This window comes from Schistocerca americana, chromosome 2, assembly GCF_021461395.2.
Source record: "Schistocerca americana isolate TAMUIC-IGC-003095 chromosome 2, iqSchAmer2.1, whole genome shotgun sequence".
Taxonomy (NCBI): Eukaryota; Metazoa; Arthropoda; class Insecta; order Orthoptera; family Acrididae; genus Schistocerca; species Schistocerca americana.
In genome coordinates, this window is record NC_060120.1 from 587,418,475 (window position 1) to 587,445,452 (window position 26,978).

The 26,978-nt window shown below is 44.7% G+C and overlaps 2 protein-coding genes and 1 non-coding gene across 9 annotated transcripts in view; 1 reads left to right on the plus strand and 2 right to left on the minus strand.

Moving 5' to 3' along the window:
* The window catches only part of LOC124591006 (oxidation resistance protein 1), a 775,097-nt gene that overhangs the window by 672,644 nt on the left and 75,475 nt on the right, over positions 1–26,978 (minus strand). For all 7 annotated transcript variants that reach the window (XM_047131701.1, XM_047131696.1, XM_047131697.1 and 4 more), the window contains exon 2: positions 18,593–18,989. In XM_047131701.1, coding sequence (XP_046987657.1) covers positions 18,593–18,945 — 353 coding nt within the window. In that variant the 5' untranslated portion in view covers positions 18,946–18,989. The remainder of the gene's footprint in view (positions 1–18,592; positions 18,990–26,978) is intronic.
* Positions 19,654–20,427, plus strand: LOC124594207 (glycine-rich cell wall structural protein 2-like). The gene has a single exon (XM_047132566.1). The coding sequence runs from the start codon at positions 19,654–19,656 to the stop codon at positions 20,425–20,427; it is 774 nt and encodes a 257-aa protein (XP_046988522.1).
* Positions 21,634–21,707, minus strand: Trnat-ugu. Its single transcript has one exon. It is a non-coding gene; the product is annotated as a tRNA-Thr (tRNA).

Consider the following 26,978-nt stretch of genomic DNA (forward strand, 5'->3'; position numbering starts at 1 on the left):
TTATTCCTGGGTTAGAAAGAATTCCTGTGAGAATTCCGTGCTATGTAAAGACCTTTTGCCTTTCACTACATGCGGGCAGAAAGCATTTGCAGGTAATAATAAAGGTTCGTGGTACGGCTCAATTAAGAAATAGTGAATGTCGTAAATTTGTGATTCAGAATATGTATCGAATGCATCACTATCCAATATTCGGTTATGTTCTATTAGCGACTATGATTTTCTATTCAGTGTAACACCATACCGTTTATGCTGCTTCATGTATGAAGTGTTGTCTCTTTACCGACCGAGGTGGCGCAGTGGTAGCACACTGGACTCGCATTCGGGAGGACGACGGTTCAATCCCGCGACCGGCCATCCTGATTTAGGTTTTCCGTGATTTCCCTAAATCGCTCCAGGCAAATGCTGGGATGGTTCCTCTGAAAGGGCACGGCCGACTTCCTTCCCCATCCTTCCCTAAACCGATGAGACCAATGACCTCAGTCGCTGTTTGGTCTCTTCCCCCGAACAACCCAACTCTCGTCTCTTTCGTACATCAGGAAACAAATATACGAAGATAAAATATAATAATTACATATCATCCAGCGATTGTGTTCCTTCACATCCAGAACTTTGTGAACAGCTGATGTCAGTAACTAAGAAAATCGGTAGTAATAAGACGAAGGCGTAAGCTGCATGATAGTTAACAAGTGTCAAAAAATGAGAAAGGCGTATATTTCGTCATATTATATGGTATAACTTATATCTCAGTTTGCATCTGGACTCATTATTGTATTGAACTGGGGACCTAGAAACGACGGAGAGGCTTTCTCCCCGCCGTAGCCCTCAGTGGTTCACAACAGGCCACAGCAGCCCACAACCGCCCCACACACCGAACCCAGGCCTATTCTGCGGTTCGGTCCCCAGTGGACAACCCCCACTCCTCCGCCCCTCCCCGGGAACGTCTCACATCAAACGATTGTAACCCCAATGTTGTGCGTGGTTGAGTAATAATGGTGTAGGCGTACGTGGAGAAAGTGTGTGCGCAGCAATCGCCGACGTAGTGTAACTGAGGCGGAATAAGGGGAACCAATCCGTATTCGCCGAGGCAGATGGCAAACACCCTTAAAAACAGTCTACAGACTGGCTGGCACACCGGACCTCGACACTAATCTGCCGGGCGGATTATTGCCGGGGACCGGCACGCCTTCTCGTACGCCTATTCGGGCGGGTTTTACTCCTTAATATACAAAGCAACGCATTATTCTTACCGGACATTACAATATCGTGATTATTGTATTCAATGTGGGTCAGAGTGATCTCTGCTTTTTCTATTTAGTAAGTTGTAAAATAGGAAAAGAGGGAGGTAAACTGCTGAAGTACTGGCATTTGAAAGGTAAAACTAGCACCTTTTAGTTGACTACTGCCTCGAGGTGACGAAATGCTCTTTTTTCTACAAAACAGCTCAGGTTGTTGAAAATGCCATATGTTTCACCAAAATCGGTTTACTGTTTGCATTTGAGAAAAAGTCTTGAAGAAGGGATGAGGAAACTGTAATTAGGATCTTTTCATTGACGAGTTGCGTTTGAGTGGTGGGAACAAGCACACCTGAACACAATCTCTCAGCATCTCACTAACTCTAAGACTACCACGTCAGTTGCCAGGCATTGTGCATAGAAATGAACGCAACGCTCCAAGTACAGTGTCTTAAAGACTTGTTTATTTTGCACCTGCCAGATATTTTCTTCCTTGTGCAAATGAACGCTTATTTCCTCCAACTTTAATGTTTGATATATACAATAACGTAACGAAGAAAGCTCAATGGAGTTTTATTTGGTGAGTCTTTCTGCGTAAAAATACATAAGCAGAAATAGTGTTTTGTTGACCTTCATTTTTTATTTATATTTGCAGACTAAAACAACGAATTAAAATTTGTACGAAGGTTGGGATTCGAACCCAGGTCGGCTGCTCACTGGGCAGATGCGCTAACCACTACCCCACCAAGGCACAGTGGGTTTGCACAGTTGCACGGTCTACTCTACTATACCCCCCTCCTCAATCCACATTCCCGTTAACGCTTCAGCCCATTTGGTAGTTCCCCTAAACTCAAAGCAAATTTTCATTCTTCACATTGGTCTGTATTTATACGTAATAGATGTTTGAGACTTGGAAAGGTCTCTGGAACGAAATAGTTTTATTTGATTTAACCTTCACTGTAATGTAAGAGTTGGCCAAAGCACTTCAGCCACCACATCCTCCTCTCCTCACACACACAATGAAAACTGTGTAACTGGAATCTGTGCTCAGAAACAGGGAAACTGGTCATTTTGAAGACAGTTGACACGAACCCAAGTTCTCACATATGCTACGCCGCACTATTTCCTTGGCGCAGTGCACTTGTTTCGCCTGGAACAGCGCGTCCTACTGGCCAAGTGCTCCCCTTTTTACAGCACCCACCCCCCACGCGCTGACACGAAGCCTGGCACAAAATAACGAGCCTGCCCGGCGAGCAATAAACGCCGGCGGGCGCAGTTTTGTCCGCCAGATGGGGTGCCGGGAAGCCCCGCAAAGCAGCCGGGACAGTGACGAATGGTGGACCCGCACGGTCCAGCGCAAACTGGCAAGCGCGCTCCTCTGAGGCAATTACTGTCACCCCAAGGGCGGCTCGGCCCGTCTGCACGCTCACGCCGCAGTGCCCTTCTCCTGGCACTCGCTAGTCGCCAAGCCCAATGCATACCTAGCAGCTCACAACAATGGCCAGCAAACGGTATGCAGCCAACGACAACGCTCTTCTCACACCAGCAATTGGGCGACTGGTGTCTGTTGCGTTTCTGATGACTCCTAACGTATCTGGTCCTGTATCCTAACGTACGAATATTAGTAGATCTGTACCAAATTTTTTGACTGACTCTTGAGGTGGTACAAGGAGCGCCGCCACTGGGCAGTGGACGGCTGCAGACGAGTTATTGGGAGTACGAAATCACGCTAACCCTGCCACAGTTTGGGTTTGGCAAACTCTTAGGAACGTTACCTTCCATTGTGTCTAGTGCCAACAGTGAAGTAAGTTGGTGGTGGTGGTGGTGGTGGTGTGTTTCGTTGTTAGGTGTGGTCGCCTAACTACTCTTAAGAAAACGCTTGATACAGGACACGAACACATTTCACAGTGTTGTGTAGTGTGTGCAGTAGAGGAGGAATTCGGAGACAATGACTGTCAGGATGAAGGAAGAAATCCGATTTCGCTCTGAACCCTAGTATCTAATAACATTACTTACTCTGATTTCTGCTCTTAGGGAAGAATGGACTGCCATTCCTCCACAGACATTCAGTCACATCACTGAAAGCATCCCCAGTACAGTTCAAGCAGTCAGACGAAGAGTACGCACATCCCATACTCATGTCAATAACAGATGTTCGGATGTTCAAAAAATGTTCAAATGCGTGCGAAATCTTATGGGACGTAAACTGCAAAGGTCATCAGTCCCTAAGCTTACACACTACTTAACCTAAATTATCCTAAGGGCAAACACACCCATGCCCGAGGGAGGACTCGAACCTCCGCTGGGACCAGCCACACAGTCCATGACTGCAGCGCATAGACCGCACGGCTAATCCCGCGCGGCGATGTTCGGATGTTTCTGGTCAGATCGTACCCGTAACATAATGTCTCGTGCGCTAGCAGCGTCAGGCTTCCCTCTGCGGACGCATGTGGAACTTCGAAAAACAGTCGAAAGAATGTTCCAAAGTTACGGCAGTATCGGCGTTTTCGAATCTCCCTTTCATCTGCTACAAATGTATCTCGCCACAGCTCTTTGCATATAGATTGCGTACGCGTGAATAGCCAACACAGCTGTTGACCGGGCGGGAATGAGGCAGTTGTTTGCCACGCCCAGAGCAGGGCGAGGTGGCGGGCTGTGCCCGTTGACTCGCGACCCTGAACTTGCCTCAGTGTCAGCCCAGAAAGCCGGAGCCTGTACGCCGACCGGATCTGCCGGCCGGGCTCTGTTGACACTTCTCCGTCCACACGCACACGACAGGCACGCCGCCTGTGCACACGGACAGCAAGCCGATAAAGGAGGCCGGCGGCTACTGTGCAGAGCTATTTGTGACGTCTCTGACAGAGCTGGTGCAAGTCACGTTTCGACAAGTTGATAAGAGATGGAGGCACTACGTGCGGATTTGTATCGCACCGTAAGCCACCAATAGTGTTCGTAATGTTTCGTAGAGAATTTACAGGAATCGATAATGATTGAAATCCCATCCGGCTAGTTAAGAAGCTCCGTATACCTGACCAGTAAGCGCCCTTCGCCACATTCTGGCCTATTTCAGAGTACTGCATAAACAAATATCCGAACTTAGATAAGAGCATATTAGTCCTCCAGAACACTATAGACCTCAGTGGTTTTTTTTTTTCCTCCTCCTCCTCCTCCTCCTCCTCCTCCTTCTTCTTCTTCTTCTTCTTCTTCTTCTTCTTCTTCTTCAACAAACCTCAGGCGTATATCTTGGCTTAGTCTTCCAATATTCGGGTTGTTAACCTCACAGCCACTTCCCCCTCCAGTGTATGGTAAACCACCGCAACATCGGAAGAGGAAGTACTACAGTCCCGTACGCACGCCAGGAAGATGACATGAAAACACTTCAAAATCAGTAGGCCAGAAACGACATCAATGCAATTACCACGGAAACATCTAACATCATTGGCTTCCGAAGGACCTTGTCAACTCCATCGTACATCGCACGCCATTTACATCTAGAAAATGCCCCACCAATTAGTACGAAACATACTAACAAACCATATGCGAGCAAACTAAGCCGCAACACACACTCTCAAAGTCGGAATTTCTAATCTGAATTCCAAGCGTGTGCATGGGAACGCATTTTTTAATTATGGACCACTGCTGATCACTCAGTCCCGACTTGATATACACTTCACTTACAACATCCTTCCAGACAAAAGGGTATCTAATGTCCCTCCTGCACTCAAGAGGGCTGCTGCCTCCAAGCTACAAACCACGCTACGAATCTGTTTTAGCATTCAAGTTCCCCAGCCAATCAGCCTTGCTAAAGGCTTGCCCAAGGAGCACAGTTTTTGGGAACAACCTGTCGAATTTAAGAATTCATGGATAACAAATGCTAATTTTCAGTACTGTGTTTTCTTTGACAAGTCGTTTGGCTTGGCTCAGATTCGCAGTTGTGACAGTAAGAACAATTGTTGCAAGATATAAAAAAAAAATGTTTACCATTGTATTCAATATGTTTGCTCTTGCGTACATACAGCCAGCCAGCCAGTCCCCCCCCCCCTCCTCCTCCTCGTCCTCGCACACACACACACACACACACACACACACACACACACACACACACACACACACACACACACGCACCCATGCGAGCGTAACTCTGAAGCTTTGCGTTTGTCGTACGTATGTTATTTTCAGATGAGCTGTAACTCCTCTCAGGCTGCAGCATGTATCAGGGCCTGCAATTTTATATATCATTTACATTCTTACTCTTGTGAGAAGCAGGCGGATTTCTCTATCGTATTCTTTCAGTCTTAAGTGTGCTTTAGTCTGTTGCTATACAATTCTTACTTTTATATTTGTAATTTGTGTTTGTGTTGGTGGTTCGCGGGCGCTACATTCAAGCAAACAAAAATTTATTTAATCTTACACGCACAGTTGCATGCATTCACAGTGAATCCGAGATTTTAGCATTATTATAGTTCATAACGAAACTTGAAAAATCTATTGTCCGTGACTAACATATTTAGTGCAACAGGATCAGTCTGGTTTGTTTCTAATTCACTTTATTTTTATATTTTTTAAATTGCCCGATCCAAAGACAACCTACATAACAAAAATTGCGACACTTCTCTTATCGATTTGGTACATGTACGTACTATTAATAATCGCTTTACGAACATCTGTGAGTGCACTATTGTCTTTGTTCACACAGTATTGAGGTTAAGCACTTGTCCTTGGCCCTTACTTTGGTACGTCAGTGGAACACAAATCCACTCGACTTCTGCAGCTACTGTGACTTCTGCTCACGGCAGTGGAAAATGCTACGCTGTGCCGGGGTTCAGATTACACTTTGAACTATAGGTGTCCTAATAAGTTATTCCTTGCTGTGAGGTAGTCAAGGTCATCCATACTCTGACAGCAGCTTGCCTTCTTGATGCCAACTCATGCCGAGTTCATCACGTCTAACCCCATCTAATTGACGACTGGCGCTTTAATGCGTGACGTTACAGCCATATGATTCACCACAGAAAAAAAATTCTTGTTTTCCATAGACAGACTGTATTCTCAGACGAATCGCGTTTATCGTCAAAGAGAAGTAATCTCCTGTAGCCAGTATTGCGATTGCTCTAACGTAACGGGTTAGAATTGAACACCATGAAGGTGGCTGATACACTATGTGATCTAAAGTACCCCGACACCTGTCTGAAAATGACTTACAAGTTGTTCGTGACGCCCTGCATCGGTAATGCTGGAATTCAATATGGTGTTGGCCCACCATTAGCCGTGAGGACAGCTTTCACTCTCGCAGGCATACGTTCAATAAGGTGCTAGACGGTTTCTTGGGGAATGGCAGATCATTCTTCACGGAGTGCTGCGCTGAGGAGAAGTATCGACGTCGGTCGGTAAGGCCTGTCACAAAGTCGGCGATCCAAAACATCCGAAAGGTGTTCTGTAGGTTTCAGATCAGGACTGTTCAGGCCAGTCCATTACAGGGATGTTATTGTGTAAACACTCCGCCACAGGCTGTGCATTATGCTTGTTGAAAGATGCAATCGCCATCCCCGAATTGCTCTTCAACAGTGGGAAGCAAGAAGATGCTTAAAACATCAATGTATGTCTGTGCTGTGATAGTGCTAGGCAAAAGAAGGGGTGCAAACCCCCTCGATGAAAAACACGACCACACCATAACGCCACCGCCTCCGAATTTTACTATTGGCACTACACAAGCTGGCAAATGACGTTCACTGAGCATTCGCCATACCCACTCCCTGGCATCGGACAGCCACATTGTGCACGCGACACAACGTTGTTCCACTGTTCAATCGTCCAATGTTAACGCTCCTTACAACAAGCGAGCCGTCGTTTGGCACTTACCGGCGTGATGTGTGGCTTATGAGCAGCCGCTCGACCATGAAATCAAATTTTTCTCACTTCCGGCCTATCGGTCATAGTATTTTCAGTGGATCCTGATGCAGATTGGAATTCCCGTGTTATGTTCTGGATAGATGTTTGCCTATTACACATTACGACCCTCTTCAACTATCGACGGTCTGTTGTCAGTCAACAGACGAGGTCGGTCTGTACGTATCCCTTCACGTTTCCACTTCACTATCACATGGGAAGCAGTGGACCTAGGGATGTTTAGGACTGTGGAAATCCCGCGTACAGACGTGTGACAAGTGACACCCAATCACCTGACCACGTTCGAATTCCGTTAGAGCAGCGGAGCGCCTCATTCTGCTGTTTAACGATGTCTAATGACTACTGAGGTCGTTGATATGGAGTACCTGGCAGTAGGTGGCAACACAATGCACCTGATATGAGAAACGTATGCTTGTAGGGGTGTCCGGATACTTTTGATCACAGTGTAACTTGCTACACAAATAATTTGACTTTTTTAAACCATTTACGAACTTACACGGCTCGTAGTAGTTACTCGACGTTATCCGTTATCTATATAATGGGGCCATTCAAGCTGAAGGGATCAAGATGTCACTGGAATCGCGTCGTCAGCTACGTTAGATTTATGAAAGCAGACTTCTGGGATTAAAATACTCGTCTCTACAGTTTATTATCTGTCAATCTTGATGGATTTCGGTGAAGGCAGTATAATAATAATAATAATAATAATAATAATAATAATAATAATAATAATATTCCGCGGTCTGTGTGTATATGCCCAGAAACAAAAAAAAAAAAAAAAAAAAACAAAAACGCGTGTTTTTAGGAGAGAGATTTCAAAACAATTTCTGGAAAATGTGTATGTTTCGCTATCTGGTACAACCCATAATATTTTACTGCATAGACTGGCCATGCTTTGAAATGGAAGCGATTGAACATATTAATACATAAATGAGGAGGAGGAGGAAGACGATGGGGGGAGAGGGGGAGGGGGGAAGAGAAATGCACTACAGTTTAAATTTCGTGGGACGGAAGACTATTACCTGATAATCTACTGAAAAATATTATTTAAGTATCTATTATGCACAGTAATATTTCATCATGTATTAGGCAGGACCCCCTCGATCCACCGTCCCTCGCTTTCTCGGCTACTACTTTATGATGAACACTTACAGTCTGCCGAAATCGATACATTTGCTATGAAGGCGAATTACCTGTACTCTTCGTGCCGTAAGTGTTGTGTACGAAAGCTAGTTTCGGGTACTTTCATTTCTAATGCGAACGTACCGTTGAAAGGTCTCATCTTTGAAACGGTGCACTTTTGCTGCCAGCTATTTTACTTCGTCTCCCCCATGAGCCGAACTTCACACCCCTACGTCTGAGTTTGAATCCTGTTTATGAGTTTAAAATTTGAAATTCTGTTTATTGCGCAACATAAAAACCCAAGTAAATCCTGTTGTTTATATAATTCTTCAAGGTGTATGAAATGTCGAGGCCTTGGCAATCAAAATGTCCTGCCCGTTCAAAAGGGTAGTTGTTAATCACTAAGTGGGGTCTCGTGAAGTAATTTCCAGCAAATGACTTTTTTTCTAATCGGTATATTGAAACTGTTCTCAGGGCTGAGAAAGTGTCTTTGAAGATGTGCGTTCAGCTACATCTACCTGACTAGAATTCACATTTAAGTACTTGGCAGATGATTCATCTAATCTCGTATTATGCTTCAGTCTTCAGAAATAGAAGCGTTGAAATTGGATCTAGACTGTTTGAATGTATAACCAGTGAAAGTTAACTTCCGTGAGCGTATTAAGAGATTGATATACAGGCTGTCCCGCCTAAACTTTTCACCGCCAATATCTCTGTAACTAAAACAGATTTTGGTGAGCGGCTTTCATGGATATGAATGTACGGCAGGGGTTCACGAAAGTGAATACTAAGACATTCTCAACCGTGTGCAAATATTGGTTTCAACTTAAGTTGTTTTTTTTTTGTTTAATGGGCACTCCATACTATCCCATGCACAATTATCAACATGAAAAATCACAATAATAATGGCGTTAGTTGCATCACATCCCGAGAACTTGGAACGCGCAGCTGACGCGTGAAATGAACGAAAAAATTTTCCAAATGTTTGTGAATTCCTAAGGGACCAAACTGCTGAGGTGATCTGTCCCTTGACTAACACACTACTTGAACTAATTTAAACTATCTTATGCTAAGAACAACACACACATCCATGACCGAGGGAGGACTCGTACCTCCGGCGGAAAGGCCCGTGCCATCCGGTAAATGGCGCCTCAAACCGCGAGGTCACTTCGCGGGGCGAAATAAACAAAAACGCGCCGCTATTGCACTTCCCGCAATGCAAATGCGTCCCGCACATTGCTCGTAATCGCGATATTATTGACGTACTACTATGCGGAAAGTACTGTACTTACATAGTGCTATGAACACTGTCAGTACGTGGCCTGGGAAACGTACGGATGTGCAGTCACCCACAATGAAAACGAGGACACCCTTTACTCGTACGTGCTTAATTGAACTTTTCGATGGTACTACAATGGACATTACGGTAACAAAATACCGGTAACCACCGGCCCGAGTAAACAGAATTAATGGTTGTCAAAGGGTCGCACAGAGGGATACATGCTATTTGTACGTGGTTGTACATCAGTTACACAATGGTACATTCCGTACACAAGACATGTCACTGAACATCTTTAATGACTGCCAGACAATTGAACCGTTGCAGATTGTGCAACGTATACATAAACGTTCAGTAGTATCATCAAAAACGAACATACGTCTTCTCCGTAATACACAAAATGTACGCCGGTGCGCAGTCTCACGTCTCCCAGCCCGAACGCTACAACGTGTGTTCGAAGAGATTGCCATTTGCTTGGCAACAGCCCTGTGCGCGCTCAATCACGGATCCACTCACGGCTGTCAGTGATTGTGGTGTTGCTGCAGCGCATGCAGCGGTAATATGGGCTGTCATGTCATCCACTGTTGTTGGGACCTGCTTATAAGCCCCATCTTTCACCTGAACCCCAGAGAAATAAAGTTCGGCGACCGTGCTGGAAATCCCTGAATGAGACTGCCCCGACCAATCCATCGACCTAGGAATTGATGGTTTAGCGCCTGTCGGGCCACCATGGCATTATGTGGGGGGCATCAGTCTCGTTGACGCCAATTATTTGACGAAAATGACGGGGTAGGTTTTCCATCAGTCCAGGTAAGGTACATCTCAAGAACCGCTCATACTGTCGCCCGTTAAGAGTGTCCTCAATGAAATGCGAGCCAATGATGTGGTCTCCTACAATACCACACCATACACTCACACTCCACCGATGTTGACGTTCAGCCCGGCGAATCCAGTGAGTTTTCTGATGACCAGTAGTGCATATTGTCTAAGCTGACGTTCAGAAAATGGTTCAAATGGCTCTGAGCACTATGGGACTTACCTTCTAAGGTCATCAGTCCACTAGAACTTAGAAATACTTAAAGCTAACTAAACTAAGGACATCACACACATCCATGCCCGAGACAGGATTCGAACCTGCGACCGTAGCGGTCGCGCGGTTCCAGACTGTAGCGCCTTCAACCGCTTGGCCACCACGGCCGGCTAAGCTGACGTTCTCCTTGGTTGTAAATGTCACCCCATCGGTAAACAGTATCCTACGCATATAGTCATGGCCTTGCCGCAGAACCTACTGACTATTCCAGGCGATTGTGAACGTCGTTGCCATGCAGAACAGCCACCTCTGCAGCTTCATGAGGCACGCCTCTGCTGCGGATCCGTGTTCGTGAAGGCAACCGCCGATTTGCGCGAAGTCTTCAAACAATATTCATGAAGGTATGTTGGGTCGGATGACGTCTATTGGAGTACCGCTGGGCATGCACGTGTGCCATTTTGGTGACATTCTCCGTACAATAATATCATGTCAACCATTTCCTCATTTGTTTGTACCACGTCGAATGCCTAGAACGGATGGACAGGTAAATTAGAATCACGATTACAACAGTAACACCAGTTACAGTGAACAGTACACCGATGCCATGTACCTGTACGTACTTCCACACAGAACAACCCCCTTCGTAGTGAGCAGTTTCCACACATACCGCCGATTACAGCCCGTTCCCGTAAACAACCGCAGAGGCGAAGGGTTGACCTGGACGCTGTAACGGGGCGGCGTGTACTGTTTCGTAGTTTTTATGTAGATAAATACAAGACGCAAGAGGGACAACGTTATGTACATGTCAACGTTTGTAGCAGGAGCCCCTATTATTACTTTCGGCCTTCGTGGTAATAGTAAAATTAAGAATGCGTACGTGACTCAAATCGCGATTACGAGCAACGTGCGGGTCACACTTGCGTCGCGTGAAGTGCAATAGAGGCGCGTTTCGTTCATTTGACGCGTCAACTGCGCGTTCCAGTTTCTCGAAATGTAATTGAGATATTGCGATTTAACCAACGCCATTATTATTCTGATTTCTCATGTTACGTTGTGTTGTTTCTCATGTATATGGGATGTCCAATTAAAACAAAAGTTTGTGCCTAAACCGATATTTGCACATGGTTTAGAATGTCTCCTAGTATTTACATTCGTGAGCCCCAGCCGTACATTAATATCCGTGAAAGCCGTTTGTCTCTACTGTGGTTACAAAGATATTTTATTGGCAGATGAAGTGTTATCAGTTTGTAACAAGTTTGTTCCATTGTAAAGCATTTTTTGCTGGAGATCAGTTAAAGTGTGGTTGCCTTTCTTCATGCTTTATCAATTGCGAAACAGTCATATTTCCTCTATCAAAAGTGTTCTCTTAGCCATTATCACAGAAGTACGTTTCTTTATTAAATTAATGGAGCTCCTTAAACTGAATGATTCTAGATTCAGACACGATAGACCTCAGCTGCGATTTTCACTTGAATATGACATCGTTTTACGATCTGTACACCAAGAAGTGTGACAGGCACAGAGATGGTTATTGAACGGAATTAAAATAATTAGTTGCCGTTACACAGAGGTTTGCGTGTTTTTCTGGTTTCATACTTCTGCACCAACCGTTCGCTGTTGTGCGCCATCTGAACAGTACTCAGTGCTAAGGTGCCTTGCAGTTCTAAGAAGAACGTGTCCGCGAGATGCACTCTAGTGTCAATTGCAAACCTGTCTATAATATTTGTTTAACAGCTAACACTTAACAGCAGCCATCCAGGTTACGGTTACGGTTGGTAACGACGTCATTAGTGATGAAACAAGTTAGGTTTGGGCAGAGACCAGGAAACGAATTCGGCGACAGCATTATTTAACTAGTCATACTGACGTTCTCTTCAGGTGATTGTCAACCAACGAAAAATCGAACGACTTGGTATATTAACACCTCAGCTTCCTATAAAGTGTCCAGTAACGCTTGTAATGTCTCTTGCAGCGGTCTCTCCGCGATATTTACAGAAATTTTATAAATTATACAACTCAGTACATATCTCGAAATATCTCTTCTTATCTTACCGATTCCTAAACTTTAATATACGATGATTATCAATCCAAAGTAGTTTCAAGCCCTATTATTCCTTGCAGCGTCAATTTACTCCATGGAATAGCTTCTCTGCTATCTATGTTTTCTCTTATAAAAACAACGATCTTGCCGATTAGCCGTGAAAGAAGGAGGATGTATACGTATGTATTGTTGAGCTAGCCGCCATTTTGATGAGATTCTGTATGAGAAGGAATTTAATACATGAACTAAACTAAACTAAAGTAAGTGTGTTCGCGTATTATTTAACTGATTATTATTGAAAGTGTCTGCTTACTACGCTGTGTTGCACGGGATCACTGGGGAACGTCTGATTTACACTGGACGAACCTGCCGTTTTGTATGCTAAAGATATCCAGTTACTTCAAATAAATAGGCTAACACGGTCTTACCAGCAGATCTCCGGTCTTCCCCATGTGATCACCGAAAATTAATAATTATTACAAATGTTCTCAGGAGATCGACTGACAATTTTCGTCCCACCGAGACTTCGAAATTGCTTCACTTCCTTATGTAATTTAAGTTAAGCTCAATTCAATCAGGATAGAACAGTACTGAACAGTGTGAATGTGATAAGCCTGCTTTGTGAATGAAAATTCCCTTAATATACTATCCTGATCAGTGAAGCTAAATCAGGCCGGTTTGAGAGAGGTTTTTAAATTTTTTGAATACCACAAAAAAAATATTAAACGCTGAAGCTGGCCTAAGAAATACTTAGCCGTATTTGGCTCACCCGAACACAGTGGTAATGGAAACCCTGTAGGCTGAAGATATATAAACAAAAAGTAAGTTTATTTTCTCGGGGAAATCCATCAGAGCCTATTATACCTTGTTTAATAGGACAACCAGATTTTCGTTGCTAGAACGAGATAATCAATAAGTAACACATTTGCACATACTTATAAATCAATGGTGCAGGCTTCTTTCGAGTTTTTTTGCGATTCTCCTTTTACAGTTCTAATACTGGTTTAATGCAGTTTTCTCTATTCTTGCCTCTCCCTGGCAAGCCTCTTCATCTCTGAGTAACTACTACTTCTCTTTCTGTGGTGCAACTGGACGTCAGCACAAGAAAGGCATGTTATTAGTACGCCTCTCTCCCGGACGCTAAGTTAGCTTTTCCACGTAACAGTCATAGACCTCACTGGAGCTCTGAGGTCTTGAAATGCTTCAGCTACCTGTGGTAGCAGTCATGTGTGCTTGCTTATATGAATGTGTGTGCGTGTTTTCTTCGCTGAAGAATACTTTGGCCGAAATGGGCCCCATCAGAGCTGATGACATTTCCATACCTCAGTGATTCAGTGGGGTCTAAATCTACTGGCAAAGTAATCGACTTCGCACCATTACTCACGTCTTGAACCAACATCCTCTGACAAATTGTGCAAGTACTCTGCTTCTTTATTACAGTTCGAATTTCTTGAAGTTTCTGTTGTCTTCATTTTCGGTATAATAAAAACAATGTGTAAACACTATTTCGAAAATTAGTGAAAGAATTTCGTTCATCTGTTTTCGATATCCTCCTACACGAATGCATCATTTCTGCTTAGAAAGAGATGCACGTCCCCGCGCAGTTCTTCGTTTCGACACGGGTAAGGGCTTCTTTCCTATCGTGTCGTATAAGCACGTGCGTTTAGGCCAGAAAGTGCTACTCAGTGAAAGTTAGCTGTGTATGACTTACGCCACGACGGACGACATTACGGAAGAGGTAGCGTTTTATCTACTTTAATTCCAGGTCCGATACAGGCATGTGATCGCACTACGGTTTTCCCGGAGATGGAAAGTAGGTGCGATCTAACAGGTTTCACTCTTTGACAGTATGTGACCTGAATCCCCTATTTCTGTAAGAAACTAGCTGCGCACTACGACGCTCATCGGAATGAAATTTTTATTTCCAGTTTTCACGAACCTCTACGCCCTACGCCGATACAGTTCGTGTTTCATTAACCCTACACAAGAAGTGAATGTCTGAAGGTACACGTTCTCTCGATGCTATCTCTGCTGTTTTCATTTGCCGCGTATGTGACTTAGGGAAGTATGTACGAGTGCATGAAGAGCGAGAATTTGAACAGCAAGAAATTTCGCCACTTTTAAAAAATGCAAATCTTGTCCATACTTGGGAATACTGTGAAAATTTTACTTAAAAAAATTGAAAGACATTAAGAACACACTTTTTCGGAAGGAATTTCATTATTTAATTTCATGTTTTTCCCTGTTTCACTTTTCAAGTAGTCAACAACTGCGGACCCTACAAGCATGTGATAAGAACAGCAGGTAGGGCATCAGCTTATCTCTGTCGTAATGTATGAGATAAGAGGGCCGGCCGCGGTGGTCTAGCGGTTCTGGCGCTGCAGTCCGTAACTGCGGGACTGCTACGGTCGCAGGTTCGAATCCTGCCTCGGGCATGGGTGTGTGTGGTGTCCTTAGGTTAGTTAGGTTTAAGTAGTTCTAAGTTCTAGGGGACTTATGGCCTAAGATGTTGACTCCCATAGTGCTCAGAGCCGTTTGAGATAAGAGGTGAAAGAAATGAGCTGGACTGGCATCTTAATGGGAGGAGCTGCAAAATGGCAGTGATCGCAGATGGCAGTCTTTCTGACTGCGAATTACGAATTGTTAAAAATCAGATAGACATTGTAGAAAAACACGGAACAAATGACTAACTGGAAAGAAAAAGGATAATTTCAGGGAGGAAAACAGAAGTGTTATCCCCTCCCCCACTCATTTTACTATTCAGCTGTATTTATTAACGACAAATTTATGTTCATTTTATCCTTTGTGGTCATTGTAGCTTCCGTGACTATTACTTCAGTGACGTATTAAACGAATGACACTCAGTCACAAATCATGATTTTTATTTGAACACACGATCCGTTTCGAGCTGTAGGGCCTTATCTGCAGGTGCTTTGTCAGTTTACATCATTTTTCGAATTTATGTTGCTACTTGTCCTGTTAAAAGTGAATAGGCATATTAAATGTGGCACAATGTGAGTACACTTTTTACGAAGTTACGACAAAACCGAAAAGAATTACATTTTCCATTAGTGGCATGCATAGACATATTTGTATACACGCACACACATTTTGTCTCATAGCAAATTTTGGAAACAAAATTCAAACACGTCAAAGAATATTGAACTACACAGAAGTTGCTGTTCTACATACACAGATGTTACATTTCAACATAAACATATATTGAGCATTTGAACATTCTTTGACTTGTTTGAAGTTTATTTGCAAATGCGCTGTATGACGAAAAGTGTATTCGTGTATGTAACAGTGTCTACTCATATGATGGCTACGAACTATGTAAGCAGCACTGGAAACAGTAATTTTTCGGTTTCATCGCAGTTTTGTAAAAATTTTAGTCACAATGTGCTACCACGTAATATACCTATGTAGTCTTAATACGACCAGTAGTAACCTAAACCTAAAATGATGTAAACTGGCCAAGCACCTGAAGATGAGTACTCGGTGCTCGAAATGCATCGTGTATTGAATTATAAAAACAAATCATGATGTGTGACTTAAGGCAGTTTGTTTGTTATTTTACGAGTTTACGCGCTGAGTCGTAAATGGAAAGCGTGGAGAATAAAATAAAATTTATTTTCCTTCTTTAAGTTCTTATCAGCTGACTTTCCCACACTCTTCCAATACCACGAAGTTATCAAAGTCACAAACGATTTGAAGTACCTAATTTCTAAAAATGAAATGCTGAAAAAACGGAGGTGAATACATTGGTGCCATAGAAAGTTAACGTGACAATGACGTCAGTCACGTGAATGGTTTGATGACCATCCACAATTGATAGAAACATATTACTTACTGCACTAGAAAGCTGATTGATGTGCGAGTGAAAGATCTTAATAGCTTTTTTTCCCCTTTATGAGATCCAGTTGCTGACACTCAATTTTCTTTCTTTTTCAGTTAAGAGGAAAACCTATGTTATTAATACGATATTCCTAAAGCTCAACTAAACTTCGCAATCAGGCAGAGGGGAGCGTCTCTGGGACCACTGCTATTCATTCACCCAGCTTCTCAATCGCCGTCTCTAGGCTAAGTGAGCCCTGTTCCAGTCCCCACCACAGAAAAACTTGTGGCAATACCCGGTTCCCTTCATGGCACTCAAAGGCCAACCACTCAATTACGGAGACTGTGTAAGACAGGGATGTAGTCTTTCGACGCTACTGGTCGAGCTATACATCGAAGAAACAATGACGGAAATAAAAGAAAGGTTCCACAGTGGAATTAAAATTATAGGTGAAAGGAAATCAATGGTAAGATTCGCTGATGATATTGCTACCCTCAGTGAAAGTTAAGAAGAATTGCATGGTCTGCTGAACACAGTAGTCTAAGTAGTACAGAATATGGACAGAGTAAATCTGAGAAAGACGATAGTAGTCAGAACTGCCAGTAACTCAACATCAGAACTGCTGATCAGTAAGTGATGAAGTTAAGAGAATCTGCTATGTAGGCAGCAAAATAACAGATTAGCACTGGCAAAACGTTTATTCCTGCCCAAGAGAAGTCAACTTGTACCAAATATCGGCCTTAATTTGCGGAAGAAATTTCTGAGGACGTATATTTGGAGCGCAGCATTGTACGGTAGTGAAACATGTGGAAAGCCGGAACAGCAGAGCATCAAAGCATTTCAGATGTGATGCTTCAGACGAATGTCGAAAATTAGGTGCACTGATAAGGTAGGGAATCAGGAGGTTCTACACAGAATAGGAGAGGAAAGGAGTGTAGGAAAACACTGACAAGAAGGGACAGGATGATGTGACCTGTGTTAAGACATCAGGGAATAACTACCATGGTACTAGAGGGAGCTGTATGGGTAGAAACTATCGAGGAAGACAGAGATTGGGGTACATCCAGGTTGCAAGTGCTACTCTGTGATGATGAGGTTGTTACAGGAGAAGAATACGTGGCGGGCCGCATCAAATCTGAAGACTGATGAGGCGACGGTCTGAGTGGGTATACGACGTACTGTCAATACCAGAAATACTGATGCCCCTTAAAGTATTCTCAGTATTGTAACATCCACCGAATATTTGAGTTCCGTATTCATGGTTGGACATTCTTCTCTATTCAGTTGTTGACGGAACATTAACCAGGCACGCGGAGTTATCGTGTACTGTTTACGTTCTCTATTAGTCTGTGCCTATCATATCTCCTCCATAGAAGGACAATAGTTTATACCACTTTAGGATGCGCAAAAGATGATTTTCGATGACACCTCATTCTTTATTAAGGTGAAAATTTATTATAGATAGGTTGGTGAATTACAGAGCACTTTGGAAAATCCTACCACTTCAAAAACATTCCATCTATCTGCGATGATTAGTAAGAGTTCTGCGAAATGCATGTCAATTCTACCAGGTTATCACTAACTGATAAAATATCATTTATGTTATCTGGACATTGCCAGACAGGTAATGGCTTCACGGGTTTCCAGGTTTCACACAATTTTACTCACTGTGCTTGCTGATCTTGCAGAACGAAACTTCAAGCATTCGAATGACCTGCCTTTAGCCTCAAATTTCAAAGTTACTACTGATCTCTCGCCGATAGCGACTGATCCCTCGTAACCGTACTTTCTTCTTCACTTGATTACATATCGACATTGTCAAATCTTAAAACTAGTATTCTGGATAGGTACTGAGCGTGTCGAGGTGCCTTCGACTCTCCCTGTGCAGTGCCGGCATCGTGACCTAACGCGGGCTACGATTAAGTTATCGCAGACTCCAAACCCCGCAGCCTACGCCTTCGCATATTACGAAAAGTCACATTTAAATAAGAAGTTTGTCTGACCACGGCATAATAGTTCGGAATAGTATAATACGTACAATAACAATAAATCCGAAATACGTTGTCTATCGTTATATTGAGTGGAATGTGTTACTAAGGAAGGCAAGGTTTAAAGTTAGATATTACGTGTGTCTGCTGCTCACCTGGGCCAGTGGTCGGGCACGAAGATGTTCCACCAGGAGGGCCTCTTCTGGCGGTCGGCGGCGGCGACGTTGCCGATGACTCCCTTGCGGCGCTTGCGCTCCATCTTAATGTGCCACGACTTGCGGCGGCCGCGCTTGTCGGCGGAGGGCGGCCCCAGCTCGGGGGCGGAGTCGGCGCCCGACTCCAGCACCAGCGGCAGGCTGTGCGAGCTGCTCGACGCAGCCGGATCGCCATCCAGACCCAACCCCGCGCGGGGGCGCGGGCCCTCCCACGGCGCGCCCACGCCCACGTCCACGTCGTCCACCGCCTCCACCGTGACGCGCACCGGCATGTGCACCTGCACCGTCTCCATGTCGCGGCCTGGGATCGCGGCTAGGCTGTCAGCATACTGCGCGCCTGCGGGCCACATTCGCACTGACAGCACCGACACCAGTACACTGCACGTTGCCGGACGACGGTTATCTCTGGCAGGGCACCTGACACCTCGCGCGTCTCTCAATGACTGCAGATAACACTACTCTTTCACTGTCCTATGATAAGAAGTGCGCGAACTTTAAGACTTGACAATAAAGCTATTCTTGGCATGCCAAATCTCCACATTAATGTATCGTGAATCTAGTTGCCATAGACCCACCAGGGTAGCCGAGATCGCTAACACGCTGCTTACTGGACTCAGGTAGGCGCGCTGGCCCCGGATCGAATCTGCCCGGCGGATTAACGACGAGGGCCGGTGTGCCGGCCAGCCTGGATGTTGTTTTTAGGTGGTTTTCCACACCCCACTAGGTGAATACCGGGCTGGTCCCCACGTTCCGCCTCAATTACACGTGTCTCAGACATTTGAAACATGTCCACACTGCTTCACGGATTACACTAGCCACAGACAGTTGGGGTACACTGATTCCGTCCTGGTGGGTATGGGGTGGCGGCAGGAAGGGCACCCGGCCATCCCTAAAACTAACATTGCCAAATACGTTGTAACCACACTGACCCTGTGATCGCTGCAGGACTATGGTGTAAGCGAAAGAAAGAAAGAATCTAGTTGCCATAGAACACTGGGAGGATGTCGGGTTGGGGGCAAGGGTTGGGGGCAAGGGTTGGGGGCAAGGGTTGGGGGCAAGGGTTGGGGGCAAGGGTTGGGGGCAAGGGTTGGGGGCAAGGGTTGGGGGCAAGGGTTGGGGGCAAGGGTTGGGGGCAAGGGTTGGGGGCAAGGGTTGGGGGCAAGGGTTGGGGGCAAGGGTTGGGGGCAAGGGTTGGGGGCAAGGGTTGGGGGCAAGGGTTGGGGGCAAGGGTTGGGGGCAAGGGTTGGGGGCAAGGGTTGGGGGCAAGGGTTGGGGGCAAGGGTTGGGGGCAAGGGTTGGGGGCAAGGGTTGGGGGCAAGGGTTGGGGGCAAGGGTTGGGGGCAAGGGTTGGGGGCAAGGGTTGGGGGCAAGGGTTGGGGGCAAGGGTTGGGGGCAAGGGTTGGGGGCAAGGGTTGGGGGCAAGGGTTGGGGGCAAGGGTTGGGGGCAAGGGTTGGGGGCAAGGGTTGGGGGCAAGGGTTGGGGGCAAGGGTTGGGGGCAAGGGTTGGGGGCAAGGGTTGGGGGCAAGGGTTGGGGGCAAGGGTTGGGGGCAAGGGTTGGGGGCAAGGGTTGGGGGCAAGGGTTGGGGGCAAGGGTTGGGGGCAAGGGTTGGGGGCAAGGGTTGGGGGCAAGGGTTGGGGGCAAGGGTTGGGGGCAAGGGTTGGGGGCAAGGGTTGGGGGCAAGGGTTGGGGGCAAGGGTTGGGGGCAAGGGTTGGGGGCAAGGGTTGGGGGCAAGGGTTGGGGGCAAGGGTTGGGGGCAAGGGTTGGGGGAATGAACAGCTTTGTGATTAGCCCCTCATTCAAGAGAGGCTAACTAGAGCTAGTTATGTTAACCAGAGATCTGATCAAATTTGGATCAAATGTGAGAATGGTGAAACTGAACAGTGAAAGCAGATTTGATGCATGAGACGAGAAATAATTCAGGTATAGGTAAAACTATGTGTGTTGAGTCAGTATGCAGGCTAGAGAGCAGAGGGAGGCTGAACCACGTCTTTTCTGTGGTGAGGGACACCTCACATCTGACCACTGCCAACCTGACTAAGTGCAATGACAGTAATGGAATAAATAATACGTACTTGCCAGGAGGCTGCTATCAGTGAAAGTTAAAAAGCTGGAAATGTAATGCAAACCAGTTGTAGTTTCAATAGTAAAATAAAGTGGGAAAGATAATCAGGACAGTTGGTGGGTGATAGCAGTCTAGCATCCTCCAGATCTCAGCATGCGATGGGGAGTGACCCACCCACAACTAGCTCTTCAGTACAAATTGTTCTCTGTATCTTTGCTAATACACTTTTTTTAAATTCCAGGGGCTGATCACAAATTATCGGTAGATTAGCGATTTAGATCCTACTGACCATCTTCGGATGTGAGTAACTGGTAACGCTTTTAAAAATAAGTAATTTCTTATGCAGAACCCCCTTGAGTGATACCTGGGGCTCTCACAGCAGTTTGAGCCTCATAACAGAACCCTAACTCTGCACCCCCCCCCCCCTCTCCTCCTCTCACTGGGATCGATAATGGGAAAGGTATCTTGATAGGTGCGTACCGATTTTGGTGGCTGTGTTCAAATATATCCTTTCTACAAACGGTGCCACCAAGTACTTAGCTCATTGTAAATCGAGAAACGGTGGAATTTTTTTAATAAGGTTTCTTATTTCATTACGCAGTATCACCCACCAAAGCTGTTACTATAACATTCAGTAAACTCTCGCTAAACCGGCGATTCCTTGTACACATGGATGTTGGATTGGCGTAACTGATACTGCATTGAAACCAAAGATACATTCATTTTCATAGAAAATTTAGTTCTGGTGTGTGAAGAAACAGTAGTATCACTAACTATGAAGCATGTCCTCGCAATGATGATATGCGACGCTGACTCATAACCACTTTAAAGCATTAAGTGAGTGAATGATGGCTAACTGAAACCCTCAGCTGCCGACAGGTGTTGATATACCTCGATGTGGACAGCTGAAAATGTGTGCCCCGACCGGGACTCGAACCCGGGATCTCCGCTTACATGGCAGACGCTCTATCCATCTGAGCCACCGAGGGCACAGATGAATAGCGCGACTGCAGGGACTTATCCCTTGCACGCTTCCCGTGAGACTCACATTCCCAACTGTCCACAATTCTACATATATGTAATATACCTTATAGACCTTCAATAAATGAGTAGTGCGCGTATCTGGTTGTTGAATGATGTACTCCAGGAAGATGTCCGCAGCTTCAGTAACAGCAGTGTCAGAATTCTTCACACTCTGTCCTATGTCCTCTCCATCACTTACATCACTACTTTTCCGCATACTTTTGAGTATTTCAGTATCTGATAAAATTTGGTCCTTCTCAATTTTGCTCAGCTACTTGGCAACATTCTCCATCAATTCCTCCCCCTCCTGGAACGTACAGCACTGTGTAACACTGTTGCGCACGAAAATTCATTGTTGTGCGCGTCATGTCTGGGTGACTGGCTGGAGGCCGGATGTGGGCCGGCTTACTGACAGGCCGGTCTACTGTGGGCCCGATTAGCGAGAGTTAAGTGTACTTCCAGTATCGTTTAAGCTCTGATAATAAAAACTTCGACGTCTGATATTACGCAATGAAGAGACGTGACAATACACATGAATGCAGTCCGTGTCTCTACTTCTGTTTCCGAACAAGACAAAGTATTATCACACGGTGCAAAAAGATTACACGCAACCAAACAGTGTTTGTCTACAAGAGTATGGCTGATTAATATATTATGTGCACAATCAAGGTGATATCTTCATGTCTATTAGATAAAAGACAGACTGGGGAATGGAACATAGTATTGTTTAACTTGTTAATGTGTCACTTCGTAGCACTAATCTACGATAAATTGGTACGATCTTTGAGCATAGACGTTTCCTGAAAGTAATAGCATACAAATCCTTCGTCGTAACAGGAAAAAGAAAAAAAAAACTTCTTTCATACGTGACTGTTCACAAACAATTTTGGCGGCTTAGAGGACCTGCAAAAGTGGTGAACATATTTATCCCTCTATCCCCGGGCTTACGACTTCCGACGCAGTACAAAAATACTTTAGATCCAGCACACGTATATGGCTATCTGGGGCAAGGTGGGAAGGAAAATAATGACTCAGGTGTCTAGCATTCCAGCATTCCAAATGAAATGTGAAAGCACAGGTTGTGTACTGGAATGCAGCATACCGCTGAAATGTTGCTGTCGGCACCACAAGCAAGAGCTCACAGTCGGTAACGGAAGAACTAGGGCGTTGTTACTGACGCTTAAAGGTACGGTTTAAACATCAGGCCACGAGAGCAGTTGCTGCTACACATGCCTCGGTCAATGCAGAACTGCCACGAAGTAAGACCACAGGCACACTTTGTTAGATTAACGAAAAAAAAAAGAGGATAAAATTCCAGTTTTGGATGTTCGTGGCTGCAGACAATTTGTTCTAAACTGTCGAAAAATATTTAGCTTAACGTAAATTTGTATTTGGCTTCAGTGAACTGGAACGAACACGTTCAGCTAGCTCGTAAAGCCAACAGGATACAGGCTCCTGCTTACTACATTGTATTCTTTCACGGTTGTAAGCCTTCCCTATCTCTCCAGAATCGAATTTCCGTATGCAATGTCGAACAAAAAAATTAATACCATCGTAGTTGAATATCCAAAGTTGCTTTTCATTTCAGTTCCATATCTCAAAACTGTTGTTGGGGGTAAGACGCCCATGCACTTGTGTTGTAGCCGCGTCAGTTGTGAATTAACATTCAAAGACGCGACGATTATCGTTCGGGAGATTATTTGAAGTGTCGTCACGATACATATGGTCCGGTGAAGGGCTTACAATCATGTCTTGGTTGAAAGAAAATTAGGAAGGTGTGTTAACCCCTTTGTGGGATGTTGCATCTGTGATCGAAACATCAAACTGCGTGGTAAGTTTAAGTGTTTGGAAGATTGGGTAACACCACTGGCAAAAAAATATTGAAAGACGTGGAATTAGCGTACGAACTCACCGAAAACCGATATAATAAGAGATTAGTATCATTTCAGGCAAAAATTAAGCATTAGTCAACAGTAATTAAACCGAAACACTTTATCGATCGTAATGTCTAATAGTGAATAGAAGAGGTGAAAAAGTAGTACTGGAAAGGAGCAAGGGAAGGGAAGGGAAGGGAAGGAAGAAGGGAAGGGAAGGGAAGGGAAGGGAAGGAAGAAGGGAAGGGAAGGGAAGGGAAGGAAGAAGGGAAGGGAAGGAAGAAGGGAAGGGAAGGAAGAAGGGAAGGGAAGGGAAGGGAAGGAAGAAGGGAAGGGAAGGGAAGGAAGAAGGGAAGGGAAGGGAAGGGAAGGAAGAAGGGAAGGGAAGGGAAGGGAAGGAAGAAGGGAAGGGAAGGGAAGGAAGAAGGGAAGGGAAGGGAAGGAAGAAGGGAAGGGAAGGGAAGGAAGAAGGGAAGGGAAGGGAAGGAAGAAGGGAAGGGAAGGAAGAAGGGAAGAGAAACTCAGAAAATTTTTAGGAGAACAGAAGAACAAAGGTGACTGCACGAAGATAAGAAACGAAGATTTATATAGAAACATAGGAAGAATAGCTGAAATAATGAGGAGATTAATATTTATAGAATGAATGACAATACGCTAATGAAAAGGACTTAATTTCATTAAAGAAACCATGGGATGGCTGGAAGAGACAAGAAGAGATTTAAGAAAACCTAACTTCACAAAATACTCCACACAGGCTACTGATTACTTCTGCAAAATTTGCTGTCCAGTAACAAAAACTGCAACCTGAGGGTGATTTCAAATTAACAGAGGCAGGACATTAGCCAAAGCAAGAAAGTTCTGCGAAAATGAGAAAAGGAACGTATCCTCGTCTTAGGTTCTAAGCTGTCTGTAATTGGCCAGTTTCGTAATTAAAAAAATTAAAAACATAACCCTCCTATGGGTCGTCACGCTCACATTACCCTCCTATTAGTTGTCGGGCTTATTTTCTCTGATGTACCGGGTTTAGGCAACAGAATCCAACATATTGTCCCCGACGAGGAGTTTCTTCAGAGACAATGATATCTTCGGGAGTGCCACAGGAAAGGATGATATGACAACTATTATTTTCTTTATACACAGATGATCTGGCGGACTGGCTGGGCATTAGTGTGCGTTTGTCTGCTGCTGACGCTGTGGCGTACGGGAAAGTGTCGAAGATGAGCGGCTATAGGATGATACAAGATGACAGACCAAATTTCTAGTTAGTATGATGAGTGGGAGCTGGCTCTAAGTTATTTAACTTGAAGTGGATGAGCAGGAAAAACAAGCCTGTAATGTTCGGATACAGCATTAGTAGTGTCCTGGTTGGCTCAGTCACATCGTTTAAATATCTAGGCGTAATACTGCGAAGCGACATGAGACGGAACGAACATGTGAGGATTGTGGCGGGGAAGACGACTGGTCGACTTCAGTTTAATGCAAGAGTTTTAGGATATTGAAGTTAATCTGTGAAGGAGACCGCATACAGGCCGCCAGTGGGACCTACTCTTGAGTACTACTCGAGTGTTTGGGATTCGCACGAGGTGGGATTGAAGGAAGACATCGAAGCAATTCAGAGGAGCTGCTACATTTGTTATCGGTAGGTTCGAACAACATGCAGATGTTGACGGAGATCAAGTCAAATGGGAATACCTGGAGGGGAGGCGACGTTCTTCTCGAGGAACACTAAAGAGAATTTGGAGAACTGGCATTTGACGTTGACTGCAGAACGATCCTGCTGCCGCGAACATATATTTCGCGAAGGGACAATGAGGGTAAGATAAGAGAAGTCAGGGCTCATTCGGAGGCTCGCTCTATCTGCGAGTGGAACAGGAGAGGAAAGTAGTAGTAGTAGTAGTAGTAGTAGTAGTAGTAGTAGTAGTAGTTTTTTTCAATTTTGTTTTTAGAACGTGCAGCAGGTGTCAGCGCGAACACGTCCTTCATACGACTCACAGCGTCGAAGCCACGCATCGGCTTGTTTCCCGTTTCAAACTAAATGATTTTTAAATCTGAATTTTACGTGCCCATTCGATAAAGCGCTATCAGATTCGTCTACTGCAATATTCGATTTACAGACATATACTACAGAACGCGAGAATAATCAGTAGGCTACTACAACAGGGACTGAGCACCGCTCTGGTGTATGGCGGTAGCAGTCAATATTGTTTCTGTCGCAAATTCAAGTGGCACTCCAGAGACGGTGTCACCAAACATATTCTTTGTTCGGTTTCCCAAAATCTAACAAGAGGAAGATACAAAACTGGACATGGGGCGGTAGAGCTGATGGGCCGCTTGAATCTGCCTGCGCCACGACCTGTTTGGCTAACTTCAGGGCTAATAAACTCGGAAACGACGCAACGTATAGAATTTTTTCTTAACAATTATTTCTCAGCACATCCTACCCTGAAGCACGATTACAAATTCTTCATACCGTTTCTGACCACACTGTATACAAAGTTTGGAATAGTCACAGCAGAAACACTGAGCCACTCTTATTGCATATACGTGTCGCGATGAACAATTCGTGTATCCTTCGTTACTGAATTCGCTGTTGTAAATCAGCCAACTTCCATTGGATTTTGTCCGTTTAAAAAAGCATTCGACAACGCAAACTGGAGCAAAACATTTGAAATTCTCAGAAAAATGGTTATTACTTGTGGGGAAAGACGGGTAATATAGGAGACGTACAAGGACCGACAGGAAACAAGAATGGAAGACCAAGAGACGAGGTCAAATAGGAAAGCATGTAACGCATGGATGCTGTCTTTTTTGCTCTATCCCTTAACTGTTGAACATGTATATCGAAAAACATTGCTACCCTCTGCCGAAGTGACGAAGAACTTAAGTACCTATTGAATGGAATGATTACTGCGCAGCACAGATTATGGGTTAAACAAGAAAGACTTAAGAAATGAGGAATAACAGAAATAACATTAGCGATAAAAGTGAAAAGAATTCAAGGAGTACTGGTTAGACGAACTGTAGGAATTCTATTAGTTTGTAAGCAAAATAATGTGCTAGGGACGAAGCAAGGAGGAAAAAAGGAACATAGTGGAGCGTGTAGGGAGCAATGCTTGCGAGAGGAAGCCTGCTGGCATCTAACATAGGTCTCAATTTTGAGAATCAGACTTCTGAAAATATACTGACAGAAAAAATCGCAGTAGCAAAAAGTAATTATTGTAGAGTTAATGAAATTTCGGGAATAAATTTGCCTAGGTAACATTTAAGTGATTAACATTGCTAGATCACAGATTAATCCAAGCGCGAGATCAGCCATTGCAAATGTGGAATGATCGAGCATTAATAACCAGCGTATCCTCCGGAA

What these genes read in the sequence shown, in the direction of transcription:
- LOC124594207 (XM_047132566.1), top strand. Translation starts at nt 19,654, where the DNA reads ATGTCGGGTTGGGGGCAAGGGTTGGGGGCAAGGGTTGGGGGCAAGGGT.